Source organism: Perca flavescens, chromosome 13 (genome assembly GCF_004354835.1).
Source record: "Perca flavescens isolate YP-PL-M2 chromosome 13, PFLA_1.0, whole genome shotgun sequence".
Taxonomy (NCBI): Eukaryota; Metazoa; Chordata; class Actinopteri; order Perciformes; family Percidae; genus Perca; species Perca flavescens.
The window spans coordinates 23,751,770-23,773,509 of NC_041343.1; the positions used below are offsets into that span (position 1 = coordinate 23,751,770).

General features: G+C 39.3%; 1 protein-coding gene across 1 annotated transcript; it reads right to left on the minus strand.

Annotated features, from left to right (window-relative positions):
• Window positions 1–273: 273 nt before the first annotated feature.
• On the minus strand, window positions 274–11,383 carry ppp2cab (protein phosphatase 2 catalytic subunit alpha b). Its single transcript, XM_028595500.1, has 7 exons — window positions 11,031–11,383; window positions 3,756–3,965; window positions 3,470–3,643; window positions 3,183–3,272; window positions 1,806–1,967; window positions 1,346–1,464; window positions 274–1,085 (listed from the first exon to the last, which is right to left on the minus strand). Exons 1-7 carry the CDS (start codon window positions 11,130–11,132, stop codon window positions 1,013–1,015), a joined length of 930 nt encoding a protein of 309 aa, XP_028451301.1. The 5' UTR covers window positions 11,133–11,383; the 3' UTR covers window positions 274–1,012.
• Between the last annotated feature and the right edge of the window lie 10,357 nt (window positions 11,384–21,740).

Sequence of the window (21,740 nt, forward strand, 5' to 3'; positions counted from 1 at the left end):
CTCTCCAAGAGGAAGAAGGTCATCAGTGTGCAAACCTATCCAAACCACAAACCCTGAACTAATGCTGCAATTGTAGCTATGCCAGCCAACCGGTACTGATGACTGACCTACTCCCTGGTTGGTGAACTGGCTGACTTCCAGGTGGTTCAGTTCAGAATTAATCACAGGTCAAAGGGACCTTCTAAGCCAGACCATAACACCAGTTGCCATCTCATTCAGGGCAATGTTTTTCAGTATCATAAAAAGGAAAAGAAAGATGACAGCACATTCATATCAAGGAGCCACCTTCATCTTTATTATTGAAATGGTTTGGTTAATACAGACTCTGGTAGTTCAACGGGAGTCAGTGAGTGGATGTGGATGAACACTCCATTATCTGTCTATCATATACACCAAGCTCAGCTGTGTGACTGCATAGGAAGGGCTTTCCTTAAAAAGTTACACAGGGCAAAGAAATCTTGTGTAAAACTTGCCTGTTGGGGGCTTTATTTGTAATTTTTTTAAATAAAAAAAAAAAGAAGAAAAAAGCATCTGTAGTGTGAAATAATATTCTTCTTTTCACATATGTTACATTTGTTTAGATTTACAAAAGTGCAAACAGATCACATTCAGATCTCCTAAATATAAGCCATGGCATGTAGAGTTCAAACAGCCGCATTTGACGTAGTAAATTTTCGTCTTGACCTCGGTGCATTCGGTCCAGCTGCACCAGGAACAGGATGAGGAATTTAAACATCACTGTTTTACATAGTGGGAGAGATTTTCAATACAAGTCCTCAGCAATGAATATTGTTATACATATGGCACACACCTTTTGGTTAATTCAAAAGACACAGACATTTCTTTTTTGCTAAATGCTTAAATAGGTCTTTGTGTGGATATACAATGTGCACTGCTGTGTAGCCCCCCCCAGTCTCCCACCCTCCCTTTCCTCATTCATGTTGTTATCGGTTGAATATCATACATCATGGCAATACTGGGCCTGACTGTACAAGGGTCAAAAGGTCAGAATTTACAGGAAGTAATCTGGGGTGCGGCGAGTGACATGAGGCTCCCCTCTGCGAGGTGCAGGATCAAACTGCAAACTAGTTAGGAGAAGAAATAAAAAAAAAGTAGAAAAAAAACATGAGATTTGTCAACCAATCATAAATGCAACTCGGACATATTGGAAGCATAATACTAAGCATTGTTTAGAATGATGCATACACACAATTTGTGTTTTACAACGCATGTAGCACCATTTCAGGCATTAAACATTCGGGGGGAACATAATCATGCTGAGCTTCAGCTTTTAGGGATACACACAATCACATACTGCAGCTCTCAGTTTTTTTGTTATACTTACAATGAGTATTTGAGGGTGTCGTCTAGTTCCATGATAGCTGCCTGGTTGCCACAGCGGTAGCAGTAGTTGGGAGCACTAAATATTGTCACCACATTCCTCTCATGGCACCAGTTGTAACCCTGGAGGAAACCGATGCATTATTCACCGGAGATGTATAATTCAGTACAATTCAAAAAGTGCTACTGTAATGAAAATCTGTTTTTAATCTCTGTATGACAGTTCAAGATGGTGGTATAGCCCTTTGTCTTATTGTTTTCTGTGGCAGTAGTGGTTGGGAGAAATCTTTGTTCCGTTTGTGCTCATTTAGTTCAGTTTTCGTTAAGCATTACTTGAATAAACAAAACACCACTGAAGTGGGTACTTCTTGACTGCATCTGGGAAGTCTATGTACTGTAACAGCCACAGTCCTGAATTATACTAAAATGTATAATTGCCTGGTAAATTTAAATAAGACACGCACCTCCATAACCAGCTGGTGGGCACGGGACACCAGCGTGAGGCGGTTGGCGTGGTTGAAAGTCTCAGAGATGTCCTGGCCGAAAGTGTAGCCGGCTCCTCGAGGGGAGATGCCCCAGCCACCGCGGTCGTCAGGGTCCGACCACAGCAGGTCACACATGGGACCCTGCGGGAGACAAAGAGGAGCACGTTGGCAAGGAAACAAAGACGCAGTCCTGCTATTAAATACTTGAACAGCCACCATGTTCATCTGCAAATATACTGAATTATGGAGAAAAGACAATATCAACACAATGCTTCCTTTTCTGGCTTTAAAGCGTAACTCTCGCCAAAATGCAACCTAGGGTCTTTTTGTGAATGTACCTGAGTCAAACTTTTGTTTAAAAGCATATTTAGGACGGAATCGCCACTTTTAAGATTTACCGTATTTTCGGTCAAATGGCCTTTTGAATGCGAGTGATAGGGGCACTTTTATGCTAGCCTCAAAATAGCCATTTTAAAACACTAAGAAGGCTCGACACAACATTAAACTTTGCTCGAAGTATCACAGGGGCTCTACACCTTAATTCAAGCATTGACAACGTTGTTTGTGTACCCAGAGTTTACTAAAAAGAAAGGTTTTGAACAACTCACCGTAGCTCTTGTTGTTTCTGGCCGCAGCCATTTTATCAGTCAAAAACAATCGATTTCCAAATGCAATATAAGAGGGAGGAGAGTAAAGATGGAAAGCTCCTAAAGCTTAGTTCCATATAAATGCACAGATTATTTCTTGTTTTGTCGTTCTTGAAAAACAATATTGACCTTGTAGTTGAAAAAGGAGCCTCATATGGAGTCCGTTCATTCGCATTTGGATATCGACTCGTTTTGACTGCCGAGGTGTTACCGGCCAGAAACAACAAGAGCTGCGGTGAGTTGTTAAAATGCTTTCTTTTTAGTAAATTCTGGGTACACAAACAACGTTGTCAATGCTTGCGTTAAGGTGTAGAGCCCCTGGTGATACTTTGAGCAAAGTTGAATGTTGTGTCGAGCTTTCTTAGTGTTTTAAAAATAGCTATTTTGAGACTAGCATAAAAGAGCCCCTAGCACTCCCATTCAAAAGGACATTTGACCGAAAAATGAAAATACGGTAAATCTTAAAAGTGGCAATTCCGTCCTAAATATGCTTTTAAACCAAAGTTTGACTGGGGTACATTCACAAAAAGACCCTAGGTTGCATTTTGGCGAGAGTTACGCTTTAAGTATCGTTTATGGTAAAGTGACTGTTACTGACAAACATTTGTTGATGACAGTTATTTTACAACCAAAATTTTGTTACATAGTCAAAAGGCAAAGTTATAAGCCGCTTGGCCAGGAACATCAAAATTAAGTATTATCCAACTACCTCATGTGGCACTTCCTGCAAACGGTCCAGTGCTCTGATGTGATCCAAAGTATCTATGGACGGTGACAGGCCTCCATGAAGGCAGAATATCTGGAAGGATGAGAGGAAAATGTCAGTATTAGTAGTAAAAACGTAAAAGTACTCACCATCAGCTTCTGTATCCATCACATCATTAAACTAATAATTCCCAAACTAGCAATGTTATATATTTTATTCTACAATGCAACATTAAACTCTGTCACAACAAAGTCGTATTTATTATATTTGTGAAACCAACCAATTCTCACCTGAGAGTCTACCAAGGCAGTGAGGGGGAGATAATCAAACAGGTCGGTAAAGTACTTCCAAACGTTGGCGTTGCCATATTTTCTTAGGCATTCATCATAGAAGCCGTAAACTTGTGTGATCTGTCTGCTCTCGTGGTTCCCTCTGAGGATTGTGATGCGCTCCCGGTAGCGTACCTGAAACACGAGCAAACAGAGCCGTGTGGTAAATTTCGTCCTCAAAACCCCTATTCAGTTTCAGTTTTGGAACAAGTCAAATGTGTGAGGACTTCTTACAATGATAACTTACCTTAAGTGATACTAGTAAAGAAACGGTTTCTACGGAGTAGTACCCTCTGTCAACGTAGTCTCCCATGAACAAATAGTTTGTGTCTGGAGATTTCCCTCCGATCTTGAACAGTTCCATGAGGTCGTGGAACTGGCCGTGCACGTCGCCACACACCGTTACCGGACATCTCACCTCCTGAACGTTTGACTCCTTGGTCAGTATCTCCTTTGCCTGCAGAAAAAAATAAATACACACACACACACACACACATTTAACTGTGACCCATGGATACAAAAAAAAAAAAAAAAAAAAAAAAAAACACACACCAGGAAGTATGAAATACAAAACCTGAAGTCATTTTTCCACAATTAATATATTGTGTGCCACTTTACTGTGTTTTGCTCATTTGAAATGCAGGGAACTCCAAGTGACTTTACACTGTAATTTTGTCATTATTTGCTCTTCATCAGAGAAGAGACTGGAAAACGGTCACTAGTGCCTGTGATTTAAACACTTTGTTTCCTCAGATTACTATTTTGAGTGCACTTAGTTTGAGCTAGGAGGGCGATGGCAACACAGTCAGCCACTACAAGGTGGACACAGTTTAATTCTACAAAGATCCTTATGGCGCAGTCTAAAAGCTGCTGTGGCAGTGTATGACTCAGCTGCTGACAGCTAGTTTATTTTACACTTGGTTACGGTTGCCTGCTGATTCAATGCAAACAGGAGATAGTCACACACAGATTTTCTTTTGCTGGTCAGCTGTTGCAGGAAAGTTTACATGGCATAATTTGGCTTCATTGAAACAACCACCTGTGTGTCTAGTGACAGAACAAGTAGTTTATGCCTGTTAAAAGGAAAGCTTGCTCTTGGGTTTGCATATAGGTCTCTGTAAAGTATAGACTGTGGTCTAGACCTACTCTATCTGTAAAGTGTCCTGAGATAACTTCTGTTGTGATTTGACACTAAAAATACAATTGAACTGAATAGATTCTCCTTATTTTGTGTAGAGTTGTACAGGCGGAGTGATTTGATTGCAGCAACTGAGCAAACTCCAGGCGAACTCTCTGTTCCTCACCACGGGGCTTACGTGTGCTGCGATCAAATCACTCCACCCAAGTAGCAGTGCTTTGCCTTCTGAGAATATAGTTCCCGGTATGTATACGTTTAGAAGATAGCTGTGTCTCATGTGACCTTGTTATTTGTACACCCTGTGACTATACAAATCACAACATGTAAATAGGAAAATGTTGGCGTTATTTTGTCACTTATTGGGAGCAGTAGGCTAGGTGGAGCCGATTATCTCCAGGATCTGTGCCAACCAGGGTATCGGTGGGAGCGCCAGACAGAGTTACGACACGCACTGAGAGGAGAAGGGTATGTATGGACTTATCTAACTCTGGGGGATACGGTGAATAAGTTACAGTCCCAATAAGTCGGCGTGTTCCTTTAAAGTGCATATTTCTTTAATTTTAAAAAGATAAGCATACATTCTGTTATTAATTTTCACTAAGCAGGTGCCTTATGATTATGCAGCCTTAACCGGTACTTGCCCCACTAAACCAAAACTAAAAACATAATGAAAAAAAAGCACCAATACTAAATCTGGAGTCCCACAACAAGAACTATTCCTGCAGTCAGTCTAGCTTGGCCGGCTGGTCTGACTAAAGGGGTCAGTCAGCTGGATGAGCTCTTTAAAAGGAGCTTTGAAGCAAACAAATCCTCAGGCTGAGAGAGAAATTTGTCTGAGCTGAATGACCACCAGACATGTCTGACGCACTGAGCCACATTGGAGATATGGAGCAAGAAGAGAGACAGAAGCCCCGTTTTCACCTGGTATTAAAATGTGATCTGAGTGAGCCGATCATAAGGGGGCAGCTCTAAGTACGGGTGGGAATGCACGCAGGACGCATTGAGATCCGATCACTCAGACCACATTTGGAGGTGGTTTAGGCCACATATGACCACATTCCTTTTAGCAGTGGGCCTGTTTTGACCTGGTTTAAACATCTGCCCTGAGTGATCCAATCACAAGTGGATGGGCGTGTTCCCACCTAGCAGCAGAATGGATCTCCAAATGCGTCCTGAGTGACCACTTGTGATCGGATCTCACTTCCCCGCTCTATATGCAAATAAACACATACATAATTCCCGTTCGCATATAGACTGGTTGTGTGTGAGAGTTTGTGTATACATTGCAGTTGTTCCTCTCACATAAATCACACATTAGAATTAGAAACATGTGATCACTACTGAAAAAGCGCTGCCTACAGTATTTGTCTGTGCCATAATAAGGTATTAAGGATGTCTACTGACGGGCGCCAGGACCTGTGCAGGAGAGAAAGACGTTTAGAAAAGTTGTGTTTTCAGCTCTCAGTACGTTTGTATCTTCTAACTAAATCTCTGTGGTTGGTAGTTTAGTTTCTATATGTGGTTTATCTTACATTTGATGATAAAAACAGCCTACGAGACAGGCATCATAGGAAGGTGGACAATAGAAACATTGAGGGGTTAGGTCCTCCCAAATAAATGCCTGGTGTTTTGTCTGTGGCACATTCTGAGCAGCCCGCAATCTTTTCATACTGTTGCCTTTAAACAACAAATGCGACCACGGTGAGATAAAGAGACAATTGACAGACTGCTGAAGTCGGCCTGTCATCCCGGCAGAGAGAGAGAGAGAGAGAGAGAGAGAGAGAGAGAGAGAGAGAGAGAGAGAGAGAGAGAGAGAGAGAGAGAGAGAGAGAGAGAGAGAGAGAGAGAGAGAGAAGGACTGCAGCGCTGCACAATGCTGACCTATATTACATCTTCCACGTGCCCATACTACCATGTGACAGGAGGCATTTCAATGACTGGGCTGTGGATGACAGATTGAGCAGGGCCTTGGACTCTTAAGCTACATGCCTGTGTTAAAGTGGAACAGCAATATATTTTCATCCCCCCCACCCCCTCCTGATTACGTTGAGTGAGATTGGCCGTCTACCGTGCTGTAGTGTTGTTGTAGACCTTTTTGTTTTATAAAATTGGTATCGGAAAAATAACGTTTAGGAACTGGTATCGAAGTCACGGTATCAAAAGTTTTTGAACGATACCCAGCCCTAACCGTTCCCCTGGGAAAACATATCAGACCCTGGGTTTAAACAAAAGTATAACTATTCAATCAAAGACAATATCCTTAAGTGCCATTTCTTCCACCCACAATACATTAGAACATCCACTACTAAGTTGCTTTGCCAATGCATAATACAATAAAATGGTCTACAGCTCTGTAATCTTACACTGCTGAACTGAGTAATGTGTTCAGTGATGCTTCAGATATCACCTCTGTGTACTAAACTGGCTCAGCTGATTAGAACTTGGTTAATGTGCACTTTGAACGAGGCCAGAGCAGGGATAACTTGGTCTGACAACAGATACGAGTTATATCTTCTCACTGTGTGCCGTAATAAACCACTGATTTGATTTCTTTGTCGTCTGCGGAGTCCTGCTAAAGGTTGCCTCAGATACTGCAGAGGAATCGGGCCAGTGTTTTCATCTGTTTGATGCTCTTACTTCCTTGCTCCTTCCTCTCATTAAGAGACTCCTAATCTTTAATCAAAATCCTGCAGTTGTAAATAACCTGCCTTTATAGCTGGTTGTTGGATTACAAGATCATTCTTGCACTGCGATTCAGCAACATCAATCACCTCACTTAAAAAAAACCTAGTAAATATCCTTTACTTATAACGAAACCAAGCAACAAAAATATGACAAAAAACAATAAAACATCGAACAGGATTAAAATCTGTAGATCAAATATTCCATAAAACTGGATGGAGGAAGTAAACTAATTCAATGTGACCTGCTGTTTACGGTATCAGGATAACATTTTCATAATTCCCAATTTGAGCCTGGACATAGTGATGCGAGAGACCGGTTTATCCAGGAGATGGCGGGTCACAGTTTAAGTACTGTAGGTGCCAGTTCAGCTGTATATGAAAAAGGATGACAGCAGATGTAACGCAAGCACCTCGACCAAAGTACCACACCTGTAGCAGAAATGCCACAGAGAGGCTGCAGGGAGGGAACCTCCTAGATGACAGTCGTGCCAAAGACATCACACAGACATCAAACGGCTTAGCCAAGCGCCAAGAAGTGAAGTCAGCATTTTAACGTCTGCCGTAATATAATCCCAGTAAAAGTCAGTTAAACACGGCCAAAGATTTTCCTGCAGACATTAAGCTCGACGACTAGGCACAACTACAAACAATGACTTCACTCAAGAGGTTTTAAAATTACGGTAGTTAAAAGTTAAGCATCTGCCTGGCAACAGCACTATAATCAGTGTGGAAATCAGCACCAGCTAGATGATGGCAGAATGGGTCCGTGTTTTCTACTGTGACAGTTTGTGAATTTAGCTGAGAATGCATTTAACAACATTTTGTCAACGTCAGTCTTTTTGGTTGGAGTGTGTTCACAGGGAACACTGTGTTGTCACATACTTTCATCTGTCTTTTTGACAGATGAAATTTACATACTGTTTTTATGATATCACTATGACACTATCTTGGGATTTCTGCTTTGCTTAATGGATACACGATGCAAATTTAGTTCTCTAGTATAAATCAGGCGTTGTGGTAGGAAAACAAACTATCATGTGGAACACCGACTCATTTTTCTGAGTAAAACCATGACCTCAGTTGGCAAACAAGGCTTTATTTGCTGCCCTGACTAGCTGCATCCAACTGGTTTAAACATAGACAGTGGTCATAGAGAGGACTTCAGCTCCAGGAAGTGGGGCAATTATTGCCGCATGACCAATATATTACATCATTCTGACAACCTTTAGATGATGCCATATGGCATTAATGTTTGAGGAGAAACAGAGCATTGTCTGCACTCACTTAATGTAAACACGGCAACTACATTTAAATGATTAAACACGATTAAATGATCAAGCAGATTACAATACTACATTGTAAACAAACAACCCACGCAGAGCCTTGCGAGGGGAAAATACGGCAATGTTGAAAACTGAAAGATTTGCATTGATTATGATTGAGTATTCCCTCCTGCCTGCCCACCAGACACCAGGCAGACACTCTGCTTTTTCTGAGAAAGCAGGAAAGCAGGAATGAAAAGACTAAAAGGACAGATTACACAGCACATCACATTCCTCCGCACCCCCAGTGTTATCATGAGTCACACACTCTGATCCCATTACAATAGATTTGATAGCGTTGGTGATGCAACTCAAAATCAAAATCACATCCTCTGCTATTTTTAAATCAGGGAGGAGGATGTGAGGTTGCATTCTGCTGAATAAATTAACACAAGTCACAGGGTGGTGAATGGATACTGTAGATGCAGGTAGACACTTTGGAGTAGCTGAGCGAACACAAGCTATGACAACGATACAGCAGGGTGAGGAAACTGTGTAGGTTTTCCTCTCAACTATTTTTATGGCATCTTTGCTGCATTTGGGAGGAAACAGTGGAGAGTAACAGGAAAGAGAAACATTATTTGTGAAGCTCCTTCCTTGGTTAACTTCCAGCACTCCAAATAGGGTAGTGGGCCTAGTTTTGCAAAAGAAAATCAAGAAACACCACATTTTGATGATTTAAAAAATGTTTAAGAGTCTACAGGTGAACTTGTTATGTGTGGCCCCGACAGCTAGAGCTGGAAATCAGCAGATGGTCTGAGCGGAAATACGTTGAGGTGAGAAAGGGGTTAGGCTCCAACTCATACCAGAAGTCTTCAGAGTCAGTTGGCCAGTTATCAGCTAAAGAAGGAGCAGAGCAAAAAATGTGGATACTGAAAACATTGTACATGTTCGGTTTTCAGTTTCTGTTTGAAAGAATCACAATAAGTTTAACAGTTGCAGTGGCTAAAAGGTCAAACACCACGCTAAGATGACAACACCTTTGTGACCTCAAAGATGACAGTGTCAGGGGAAAAATCTAGCCATGTAATGAGTTCAGTCGCCTACGTCATTTGCTTACATTACCTCTAAGTTTCCCTGTGTGACACAGGTCTACCAACTGGAAGCAAAAGAAAGTTCACCAGTTAGAGTTCCCATTCACATGATGTGTCTTTGACCAATGAAGTCATATATTTCATGTTTAAGTTTGAAAATTGACTACTTTATTGCCTAGTAAACAAGTCAGCCTCACTACTTATTGACTAGAGAAGTAAATAAAAACTTAGCAGGGGTCAGAGGTTAATGGCAACTTTCTTAACTACCTGTGAGTAAAGCAGAGTAACCACGTAGCACACATGCATAGAGGATGATAAGCCAACTTCATCTCAGGTCAGCCACATCTTTAACTGTACAGAAAGCCTTTATCAACCTTTCCAGGGCTGCAATGTGCTGCACATTAGCCTACATTAGGATAGTCTTTGAGGATAGAAAGGCTCAAAGTATTGTTTTGGGGGTTTGTTTTGGTATCATAGCATCAAATATAAACTACTGTCATATCCACATACCTCAGATATATAAGCAACCTGTTAATTAATAATAATCTTAATTTATTCCAGCACTTTTTATAGTGTATTTATTGCAATGCCCTACTGTATTGCTGTTTACAATCCTCACAGAGCGGTTTGTTTACATGTGTGTCTGTATAGATGTATGATTTTTTTTAGCTAAAAAGAGATGCCACAGGTCACACTGACAGTTTGAATGAGGAGGGCTGTAAAAGTGGTATGTGACTTGAATCCACACAGTATGGCTGACCCCTTCCTGGCTAGTAAACCCACAGTCAGCAACAACATGTGTTGGTAATTCATTAGCTGGTCCACGCCTCCACAACAACCTTCATGAGGGACTGAGGGCAGCAGAGACCGTTGATACTTTTAAAAGCAAACTGAAGACTCAACGTTACCTTTTTAGTCTGGCTTTTAAGTGAGCTTTATTTATGTATTTATCAACGTATTTGTCGGTCTATTTATCTATGCATTTTAGCCCGTTTTGCTTGGTGTTCCTCACTGTAAGATATTTAGGACATAGTTTCCTCAGTAAAGGCGGTTATTATTTTATTGAATACAAATCCAATTATTGCTTTGTGTGGATTATGTAAAGCACTTTGTGTTAGCTACATTATATATTTATGAAAAGTGCTATACAAATAAAGTCTGCCTGATTGATTAGCTCCACAGGCAACGATTCAAACGCCCAAACCAAAAACCATAACGTGATTGTAAAATATACGCACGGCGCAGTGAAATGTACACTATAGACGCCATTTTAAGAATGTCTGGAAGGCGTCGGCAAGGAGAGAGAAGACGTTAACAGTAACTTAGAGTTGAGAGATATCTCACCTTTTCACACAATGTTTTCACCTGTCCCTCCGACAGCTGCTTGCATTCGTTAAGCTGCTCGATCCACTGATCAAGTTCTTTCGTAAACGGCTTTTCGTCCATTTTTGTGTGTTTTCGGGATGTTCGTTTGCCGACGCGTTACCTAATTTCGGTTAGAAGACGTCCCACAGATGTACTAGTATTTTCCGAAGCTTATCAGAGCACCACAGAAGGTGCTAGCGTGTCTCTTGTTAGTAGACGCATGTATCTGCTCTGTCCGGCAGATTGCTATGATTTGACTGAAAACTGAATAGAGACGTCAGTTGGTGATCCACCCATGATGATCCACCCTGGAATTTACTCTCCGCAATAAAAGACCGCAGTTCCGGTTATGACCTTCTAAATAAAAGCATGTGGCTGATGTGGAGAGCTGGAAAAAAACGCTTGCCTGAGCTTTTTCAATTAATGTTATTTACCCATCTGCAGTGGTGGAAAGTAACTGAGTACATTTATTCAATAACTTAAGTACACATTTTAGATAGGCTACTTGTACTTTTCTTGAGTATGCTGGGCCCTAGTTCCATTTTGCTCTACTCAGAATCAGTTTTATTGGCAAGTAGCCTTTGTGTACATATACAATTAATTTAAAGATGCTCTCGATGTACTTGCACACAGTTCAAGAACAGAAAAGATAGAAATGAAAATATAGCTTGAAACAAGGGCAACAAAGCTAACAAACAACTATCTAAGAATAACTATTTTGTAGGCTACATAGTGTCTATGTTATACTTCTACACCTATTCCAGAGACTTATAGTAACATTCTGATTAATAATACAAAATATAACTAACAAATTAATAGTTATGTATAGGTCAAGATAAGATAAGATTTTATTAAACCTAGGGGGGAAATTCCCAAGTTATCCAGCAGTATAAACTAATTAAAATTAGCTCCACCTTTACCAGCTGCAACATTAAAGTGATGCTTACACATTAGTGCATTAATATTTATAATCCAATTAGGCCTATATAATATACATTGTTCTGCAGTTCTGAAATGAACTGCATAATGGGTAGCCTACTTTTACTTTTAGTGCTTTAGGTATATTTTGATGTACTTTTATTTAATACATTTGAAAATAATATATTGTAATGTATACAGCTCTTTTATAAACAATGTTATTACGTGCTTTACTGTCCATGGTTGAACCAGGATTAAAACATTTCAGGACTGCAATGAGGCAAATAAATTCAGTTAAAGTAATACAAAAAGAAAATGTAGGCTAATATATTCCGTAATATAAAAAAAATTATGATAATAACAAAACAGAATTCTTTTTTGGATACTTTTTGATAAGTGATTTAACAGTAGCTTGGTTCAGGACTATTCACTGCAGTCTGTAATGGGCCCATAACTAATATCACATAATACTCCTGTCCCCACCCTTTCAGTTCAGTCTGGATATAATCCTTCCTGTCAGTCTAATATCCACAAGACAAGTGTAAAGAGGGTGTAATTGCTCCAACTGTAACCACGAAAACACCGGAATTTAACACTTCCTTCAAAATAAAAGTGTCTGGAAAGTAACTAGCCTAAGTACAATTTTATTGTAGCCTACTTTAGTATAATTTTGAGGTACTTGTACCTTTCTTGAGTATTTCCAAAATATGCTAGTTTCTACTTTTCTACATTAATTTAAGAGCTACAGTTACTTTTCAAATTAAAATTGTACATACTAAAATATCAGTTTATAAAGTATGACCCATTGTTCCTGATTACAACATTAACATTATCATGATTTAAGATTGTAATTATACAACAAAGTTGAAGTAAGAGAGATGAGGCTGAATAAAGATCTGTTAATTAGGTTTTATGAAAATTTTTATTTGCAGACTTTCTAGAACAAGCATGGACGTGCACATTCCCTGTTTATTTATATTATATAATATGTTTTCTATTCTTTATTCTTTATTTTGTGCAAAGTAGAGTATGTTGTGTGTGGACATTGGACCGGAAGCTGTGGATGAAATTACTTTTGTATCGGTGTCCTGGGATGGGCCACTTAGTGGCATGACACACACACAAAAAAAAAAAAAAAAAAAAAAGGCATTCATTAATTCACCACTTAGCCTACATTTTAATACATATTGAACCACTGAATAAGCTTTGTTGTGTTTCCTGGACATTTGCCCACACTGGTTCTAAAAGAATTAAAATAACAAAAACAAAAGAGTCGATTTGCAGTCGACTGAATTCAACATGGACACTGATGGATGCAAATTCAATTTATATTATGAATAATGAAAACTAAGAGGGGGTAGGACTGGAAAAGTTCTTAACTTTTTCCTAGCCCTTTTGAACAAGAACAATGCTATAGTTGCTTACTTGTGGCTTGTATGTTGCTGGTGATCTTGTTTGTTTTTCTTTTATATAGCTTACAAGTTTTACTTTGTTTTTGTAAATAAATTGACTAAATAGAATAAAACATACATTAATAGTTCACTAGGCTATACTAATAATCAGTATGACAGTTACTTGCTTATGAAATTTAATTTCTTCAAATCATAATATTACCGTAAGGTTGGCCGAGGCACAAAACCTGAGAGGAAGACCCCGTTTGCAGTCCAGCTGTATTTATTCACAGGATGCGTCCATCACATGCAGCCATATTAACAGTGCAAGTCTGGCCCAGAAAAAGAAAAAAAAATGAAGTAAAAAAATAATTACCAAAAGAGAAACCATAGATAACCTAAATGCAAACTGTGGAAAACAACAAGTAAACCCGTTCACATGCTAGGGACCTTTGCCAGACACTTTTTAGGGGTGCTGTAAGTAGAGGTTGACAGAGGTCACTTTAAAATGAAAAACATTGTGCTGTGTCAAGAAAAGCAAAAATACATAAATCATAAAACATAAAGTGCATGCTCTAGTGACTATGCGTACGTGCATTTAGGCCTACACAAACCTAGCTACAATATATTTCCTGGTCCATTTGGCCCACTATTCATAATGCAAACCTCAGTCTATGCCACAAAAAGACGCCACATATTAAACAAAAGCAGTGATCAAAGACTGAATCACCTGAGCTGCCTTTCAGGGCCACTCACTGAAGAATAGAGACATGTATCATGTTAATTAATAATTATTGTATATTTAATTAAACCTATCAGGTCCCTTTGTAAATATGATGAAACACCAGGCAAGATGAAAGAGGGTGACAAATGGCGGAGGCAATATGATTAAATTAAACAGGAGGGAAGGTCGCTTTGATTCAGTGTTCCACTGCTGGCACACAACCCTATGATTGGCAGGTTATTTTTAAAGTGTGCAGACTATTGATTACGTGCAGAAAACTGCTCTTCTCATTTACAACATTCAAAATAGTGTAGATGGCTAAGTTATACCCACTATTGTCTTGCAGATTAGTCATCATCTTTGTAATCAACAATCTGATATTCCTCAGCAGCAGTTAGTACACTATCCTTCTGAAATAAATAAAAAATGAATACATCCTTCACTTTGGTTCAGCTCTTCTAAAAGAATTCAAATCTATTTCCTCCTGCAGCAATCACACAGTCCCACAGAGGATGCATGTGTGACTCTTTCAATAAGTTGGTGTTTTTTCTGTTTTCCTGATTAAACTTGATTCCCTTGATTTCCTGATTCCCTATTCTTGGCTTGAACAAACCATGTAATAATCCTTATTTTCAAGAGCGCTCGCCTCATAATTGAAAATCTCTGTTTGCAGGCTCACAGTAGACAACTACATTGCATTCCCCAGTCATCTGACTCCTGACAAACCTCATCAAGTTCCAAGTCTCTTAAACAGTGACCCTGTGGCCTTTTTTAGATCATGGTAAGCATTCTCTGGATCGTTGTTTTCCACATTAACATTTCATCAATTACTTTGGAAACAAGCTCATCCAGCTGTCGGATTGTTGTAGCCCTGGGCAGTGGACTGGGCAAGCGCCCAACCTGGCACACCCCAGTGGCTCATTCACCCTTATGTGATCAGCCTGCATTTCATTTGATGATGTATTAGGGAACACTTTTAGATTGTTCCCTATATGTAGCAAAACGTGCATGTGTCCCTGTGCAAAGTGGAAATAAATAAGTCTTAAAGTTCTAGTTGTTTCTGCATGTGAATGGCTCACACTACATACAACAAAGTGGCATCTACAATTTAGCAAAATGTAAAAATTGATAAAGATTGTTGTGGTGTGTGGTGGGAGAGTGAGGACCCAAATGCAGAGAGAGCAGGCAGGCAGGCAAACGTTGATGTGGAGGGTTTAATGAAAACAAAAAGCGGCAGTACACAGACTGGAAAACTCACAAAAACAAAACTGACGGGAAAAACATAGGATGAAGCAAACTGACGCAGGCACAAACACAAGGCACAGGGAGGAAACACAAGGGCATGGCTACAAACTAAACAGGTGCTGACACAAAACGATCTGACACAAGACAAGGGGAACACAGAGGCTAAATACATGAGGTGATGGGTAAATCAGAAACAGGTGAGACAAGAGGTGAAGCACATCAGGGCGGGGCAAGACAATCAACAAAGGTGGGAACAGAAAGCAAAGCCAGACATGACAAGACAGAAGACCAGACTATCAAAATAAAACAGGAAGCAGAACATAAACAGGGAAACATGAAATCGACTAAACACAGAAACTTGACACAACACTAAACACAAGGGAGAACAACAACAAAAACAGGAAACATACAGAAAACTACGAAGCAACAGAAACGGCACAAAACACAAGGCAAAATACAGAAACCAAAACAGAATGCAAGGCATAAACGCAGAAACCACAACAAAAGATAATATATATTTTTAACAGGTAGATTACACAGTTGGTCAGCTTTCATTATTTAGCTTTACCCAACCCCGTGCATGTGTCCAGTGATGACAGAGTGTCCCAAATGTTTGTTGCTAGTTATGCGAGTGACGACATCACACACACAGTTGACCATCACTGCATAAATAAGCAGGAGACAACAGAGGCAACATAATACAAGAGCTTAATCCAAAGTAACACAACTCTCAGCTGCACTGTGGCGGGACGGAGCCAGTGTGACCTCCAACATGCCATTAAGTATAAGCCAGGATACATGATTATTTTATAATCACCAATCAAATGACTGCAGTTTATCAGTGAGCCTCATTGTTGTTGTTCCCATTTGGTAATGAAAGCTATTTGGGTACCTGCTGCTGCTGCTGCTGCTGCTGCTGTTCAACATCTAAATTTAAATTATCTGTGTATGCCAAGGAGGTTTGGATAAAAGCCCTTTTAGGCAAGCAGATGCAGACTGCATGTTTGATGCTGATGCCAAGCTATCAGGACAAAATGGCTTCTTGTAAACAACACAATCAGAGATATGTTTATCTGCAATGTGGCAGAGGATTAGATCATGACAAATGGGTTGTTTTGGATAGTTGGTTGATGATACTGTTTGTGATGTCAGAGGAAATGAGGAGAACAGAACCACTTAGAATCCTGGACGGGATGGGACAGAGACCCATTGTGCGTCTCCCTCCCAAAAAAACAATAGTTGAGTTGTATAGCAATAGCTTTTTAAGCGGTGCATTGTGAAGTCATCTGATGATTACCCTCTGCATAACCTTGAGAAACTCCAAATAAGGAAAGACTGCAAGAGACAGATACAGGTTATGTAGCAGTAGTTTAGATAATAGAGATTATGAACGTATACATGTATACAAATATGACAAGTTGAAAAGTTATGACCACTTTTAGAAAAGTATGATGTTGCAGTCATATGACAAATCAATATAGATTTGCAGGTTAAACGTGAAAAAGCGATTTGGCACATACATATAGGCCTACATTATACTACATACACAAATATAGAGATACAGATATAAAACAAAAAAGAGAGGAATTAACAACCTCTACCTCTCTCTTTTTCTCTTTCCATTAGCATGCAGTATTGTGTCTCCAGGATGTGGATTTTGGTTTGGCAAAGGCGTGTCCCGCCCTACTCTGCCTCTGATTGTTTTGTCCTGGTATTCTTACCTTAACCAATCTCACGCCTCATGCCTATACCTAACCAATCCAACAAACAAAGGTAACGAGTTCTAGCCAATCAGAGGCAGAGTAGGACAGGTCATGACTTTGCAAATCTAGGAAAGGCAAATTTGCCTCCAGGATACCTGAAACCATGACAACAGCAGATTACTGTTCCCATCTAATATCTTGAGCTCCATCTGGTGTTGACAAAGAAGAAGTCCAGGGTACTCGTCCTTAGGAAGAAAACAATATCAAAAAGCCTTGTTAGAGGGAAAAAATAACTGTTGTGCTACACTCCATTATAGTCCACAAAACATTAAGTTTGAATGTTTTTGTTAAATGAAAGCTTAGCATTTTAAAGTCTCCTGAGCTTAAAAAGTGTTGCCTGGTCCTGTCTGCATATTTTTTGCAACTTTTGTCTTTTATTTCTCTATGCCTACATGGGCGCTGGTGGTAATTAGCACACATCAGAAGCTGAAATCTATGTTCTCAGTTTTTCAAGTGAGGTGCTTCCAACATTTTCTATTATGCATCTTTAAAGTTTTGTGTGTGTGTGTGTGTGTGTGTGTGTGTGTGTGTGTGTGTGTGTGTGTGTGTGTGTGCATGTGTGTGTGTGTGTGTGTGTGTGTGTGTGTGTGTGTGTGTGTGTGTATTAACATTTGACAATACTCTCTGCCTCTGATACTCTGGCTTTACCCAGGGTTGGCTAGAACTCCTTTGTTTTCATTCCTCACTAATACATGCTGTATACACGTATTGCTACAAAAAGCCTTGTTGTTGCATCAGTAATGAATAATGAATTGCAACTCACAGTAATCCACAGTATTTGCATTTGGTTTTGTGCTTCTCCAAAGTTCCAGAGGCACCCTTACTGTAAAGATTGTGAGAAGCTTCCAAAACAGCATTTATATAAAAACATGCGCTCTCTCTTACCACATCAGACACAGAAACACTACATCAGAATGTGTTCTAATGATCAATGATTTATTTTAAAGGATCAGTTCACTCAAATCATCATAAAACAACAATGGTATCTTGCCATGCAGATTTCCATTCCTTGGATTTTTGCCAACACCCCAAACAATGCAATATAGGTGGAGGCCATTTTTCTTTGTGGTGATCCAACAATTGAAAAATCACATTTGATAACCCTCACTGTAGCAATTTTCACAGTTTTGACACCAATATACTTTTGTTGGTTTCTTCTTTAACCTGGCTGGACCAACCAATTTTAGACATTGACAAAAGAAAGAAAAGTATCACATATCAGCTTAATATCTGTCCCTTACACCAAGACTGGGTGGATCCATTGGTAGGACACATAATTTGTGTTACTAGTAACTTGTGTACGCGGTATATCTCTATCTCTTCCTATGGTCCTCTGTTAGACACATTGTTTTATACTGGAATTAAGACATCCTGCTCCAGATAACCAAGTGACCGGCTACATGATAACAAGACTATGAGTCTGCAGCCACAGTAGGGGCTATGTGACTGTGGCTGTGCTAAGGCACAGTGGGGCTTTGAGCAAAATGCTAACAACAACAAGTTAACATGCTGATGTTAAACAGGTATAATGCATGGTAACATTTGCCAATTAGCACCAAACACAAAGTGCTGCTGAGGCTGATGTCCAAATACCTGATCATAGTGCCAGTGGAAAAATTAAGGGGTCATCAAAGTTATTACAAGTCATCCTGTGGGGGACATGAATGAACATCAATGTGTCCCTGAGCAAGACACCTAACCTCTAGTTGCTCCAGAGGCGTGTTACCTCTGATATATATAGCAATTGTAAGTCGCTTTGGATAAAAGCGTCAGCTAAGTGACATGTAACGTAATGTAATGCAACCCATCTGATACAACGACCATGCAGCAAAAAAACACCTTCCTGATGTGAACGTTTTCAGTCTTATTTTGTCCAGATCCAATTACGGCATAATTTTAATCCATTTAAACTTCACTACCGCCACTGGAAGCACCATTGCCCTTCACAGATCCTAAAAGTTGATGAGACACTCCAACGTACTACAGGCTTGACCGACTGCCCAAACACTCAAACACCAGTCAGCTGCGTAATTTAATTACCATCAGCGCCCATGCAAATGTAATGGAACATCACAGGTCTAATCAGACAATTAGCTTGTACCATCCTAAAGCCTCGCTCCTCATTAGCACTGATGGCAGCAGTACACGGTGATGACTCATCACGGCCCTGCCCCAACACTCAGACTGGAGTCTTCTAGCCGAAACCTGCAGGTTTCTGTGGCGACTAATGGGTCATTAGAGTAAGACTGATGAGTTAGGTAAAAGGCCTAAGTGACCCCTCCATCCGCAGAACATGAGGAAGAGAAAGGGAGGGAATGATGTCCTTGATGTGATCTGATGCCTGCTACAGATCAAATTTCCTTCGGGATAATAAAGTTTAAAGTTGGAAGTTGAAGTTGAAGTTAAAATTGAAGCATAAGTCACAATAATGTTTAACCAACACACTTTGTGAATGCTAAAGGAAATACTGATATTTTAGAATGAAGGCTGAACCTGTTCAGCTGCAGGGAAGACATGACAATGAAACAATTCACTGCATTATTGCCAAAACAGGCCCACTATGCAAATGAAAAAAATATTTTGAAATCCATTGTAACAGAAATGGACATGAATAGTTGACATTTAATTCTGAAATATTAGCCAGATTTGAACATCTATGCACATTTCAATGCACTGTTGCACACAAACAAACACGCAACAACAGGTGAGCTTTATATGTCATTATAGATCTGTGATAAAAAATACCATGTGTGTTTAGATATCAGTTTTCATGCATTTTGCATATTCTACTGTATCTGTAATAACTTCCATCTGGTTGACAAACATTTCTGTTTTAAATTTCAAAGTTTCAGTTGGGACCCAATAGACTCAGGGAGAGTTTAAAATGACTGTTACACATCATCAAATTATTTTGCAGAATTATTGTGTACGTTCCTGACTAGGTCTGTCTTAATTAAGTTTGTTGTTATTAGACAGTATATTCATAGGTTTCAACGTGTCTCTACAGATGGTTTTACACTAAAAAAGATAAGTTATACTTAACTTAAAGCACATGTTTATATCAAAAAATGTAACTATGTATTGCATATTTAGTTATCAATGCATAAAATAAATCATGATTTCCAAAATCATCAACTACATTAACATTTTCTAACCTGCTTAACATAATGAAGAAGGAAAACGTATCATATCCTGTTGTTAAAGCATTTAAACGTTCATACACTCATTATGACCTATTATTTCCCTCAATTATGATCATACACTTCATATACAGTATGTTGCTATATTATAGAAGGGAGGGATAAAGAGAAACACTCAGTATCTCAGTGAGAGAAAGTAATGCACCATTTCTCTGCCCTTTCTATTAAAGGCACCTGAGCTCAGCAGTGATTATCTCTTCCTGCCTATTTTTGCTGGATCCAGGCCTTTGTCCAGTTTCTGACTGATTGACTGACTAAAAGTGAGTTTTCTACTGGTGATGAAATCCTATAAATAAACCTGTTTCCTCCCTCAAGAGCATAGATAGTATCATGTAAATGTGTTTTGCATTACATAAAGAGCATGCTTTTCATTCCTGGCTCTTGGGGGAGCCAGAAAAGACTAACGCCAGCCTTTTTGTCTATGTGTGACCTACATTCTCTCAATAGCTAAATGCTAACAGGGCAGTGGGTCTATTGATAGCCACAATCTGGACTCGCTCTGGGAAATGGGCAAGAGAATGATTAAACTAGATTAAATAGACAGTTATATTTGCTAGAGTTTTGAGTGGGATTTCAATGAAACCCTGCAGTGGGATGGTGCTTTAGTTCAGTGTGTGAGTCACAGTATTGAGATGTGTCATGTTGATTCTGGTCTTGGTCAATTTCTGCAACAATTTCTGCCATTTAAAAATGAAAAAGAAGAACAGACAATAACGTCTGCAATAACTTTACCAGATGCTTTACATGCATCTCACAAAAAACAGTGTAATGAAGCTGTTTACATCATTCTATAAAGTTTCACTCCACAATTTTCCTGCTTTAGGCATCATTTTCAGTGGAAATCCTAAAATTACGACAGAACACATTAGGGCTGCAACTAACAACTATTTTCATCTATTAATATAGCCTATAAATAGTGAAAGTGCTGTTGTAGTAGTAGTGACATTTTTTTTTTATTACATTTTCATAAAGCCCAAGGCAATGTCAAACTGCTTATTTTGTTTAACCAACCATCCAAAGCCTAAAAGTATTGTGTTTATTATCACATAAGGCAAAGAAAAGTAGCAAACGCTCACAACTGAGAGGCTTGAATTGGGAAATGTTTGGCATTTGAAAAATGTAAAAATACTAAAACAATAAATCGATCATCAAAATAGCTGGCAATTGCTTTGTCTGACAATTGATTAATCAACTAATCGTTTTAGCTCCAGAACACATGTAAGTATGCATCCATAATTTTACATTATCTGTAATCTGTATACAAGTGTGTGTGCAACTGTACTAACAGAGTGAAAATTGTGAATTTCCCCTCGCGGGATAAATAAAGGCATGTCGTCTTCTTCTTCTTCTTCTTCTTCTTCATACTCTGATTTGAGTACTCAACATGTTATTACTGATTTATGAAGGTGAATTCAACCCACAATCACTACTTGATCTGTCCATATTTT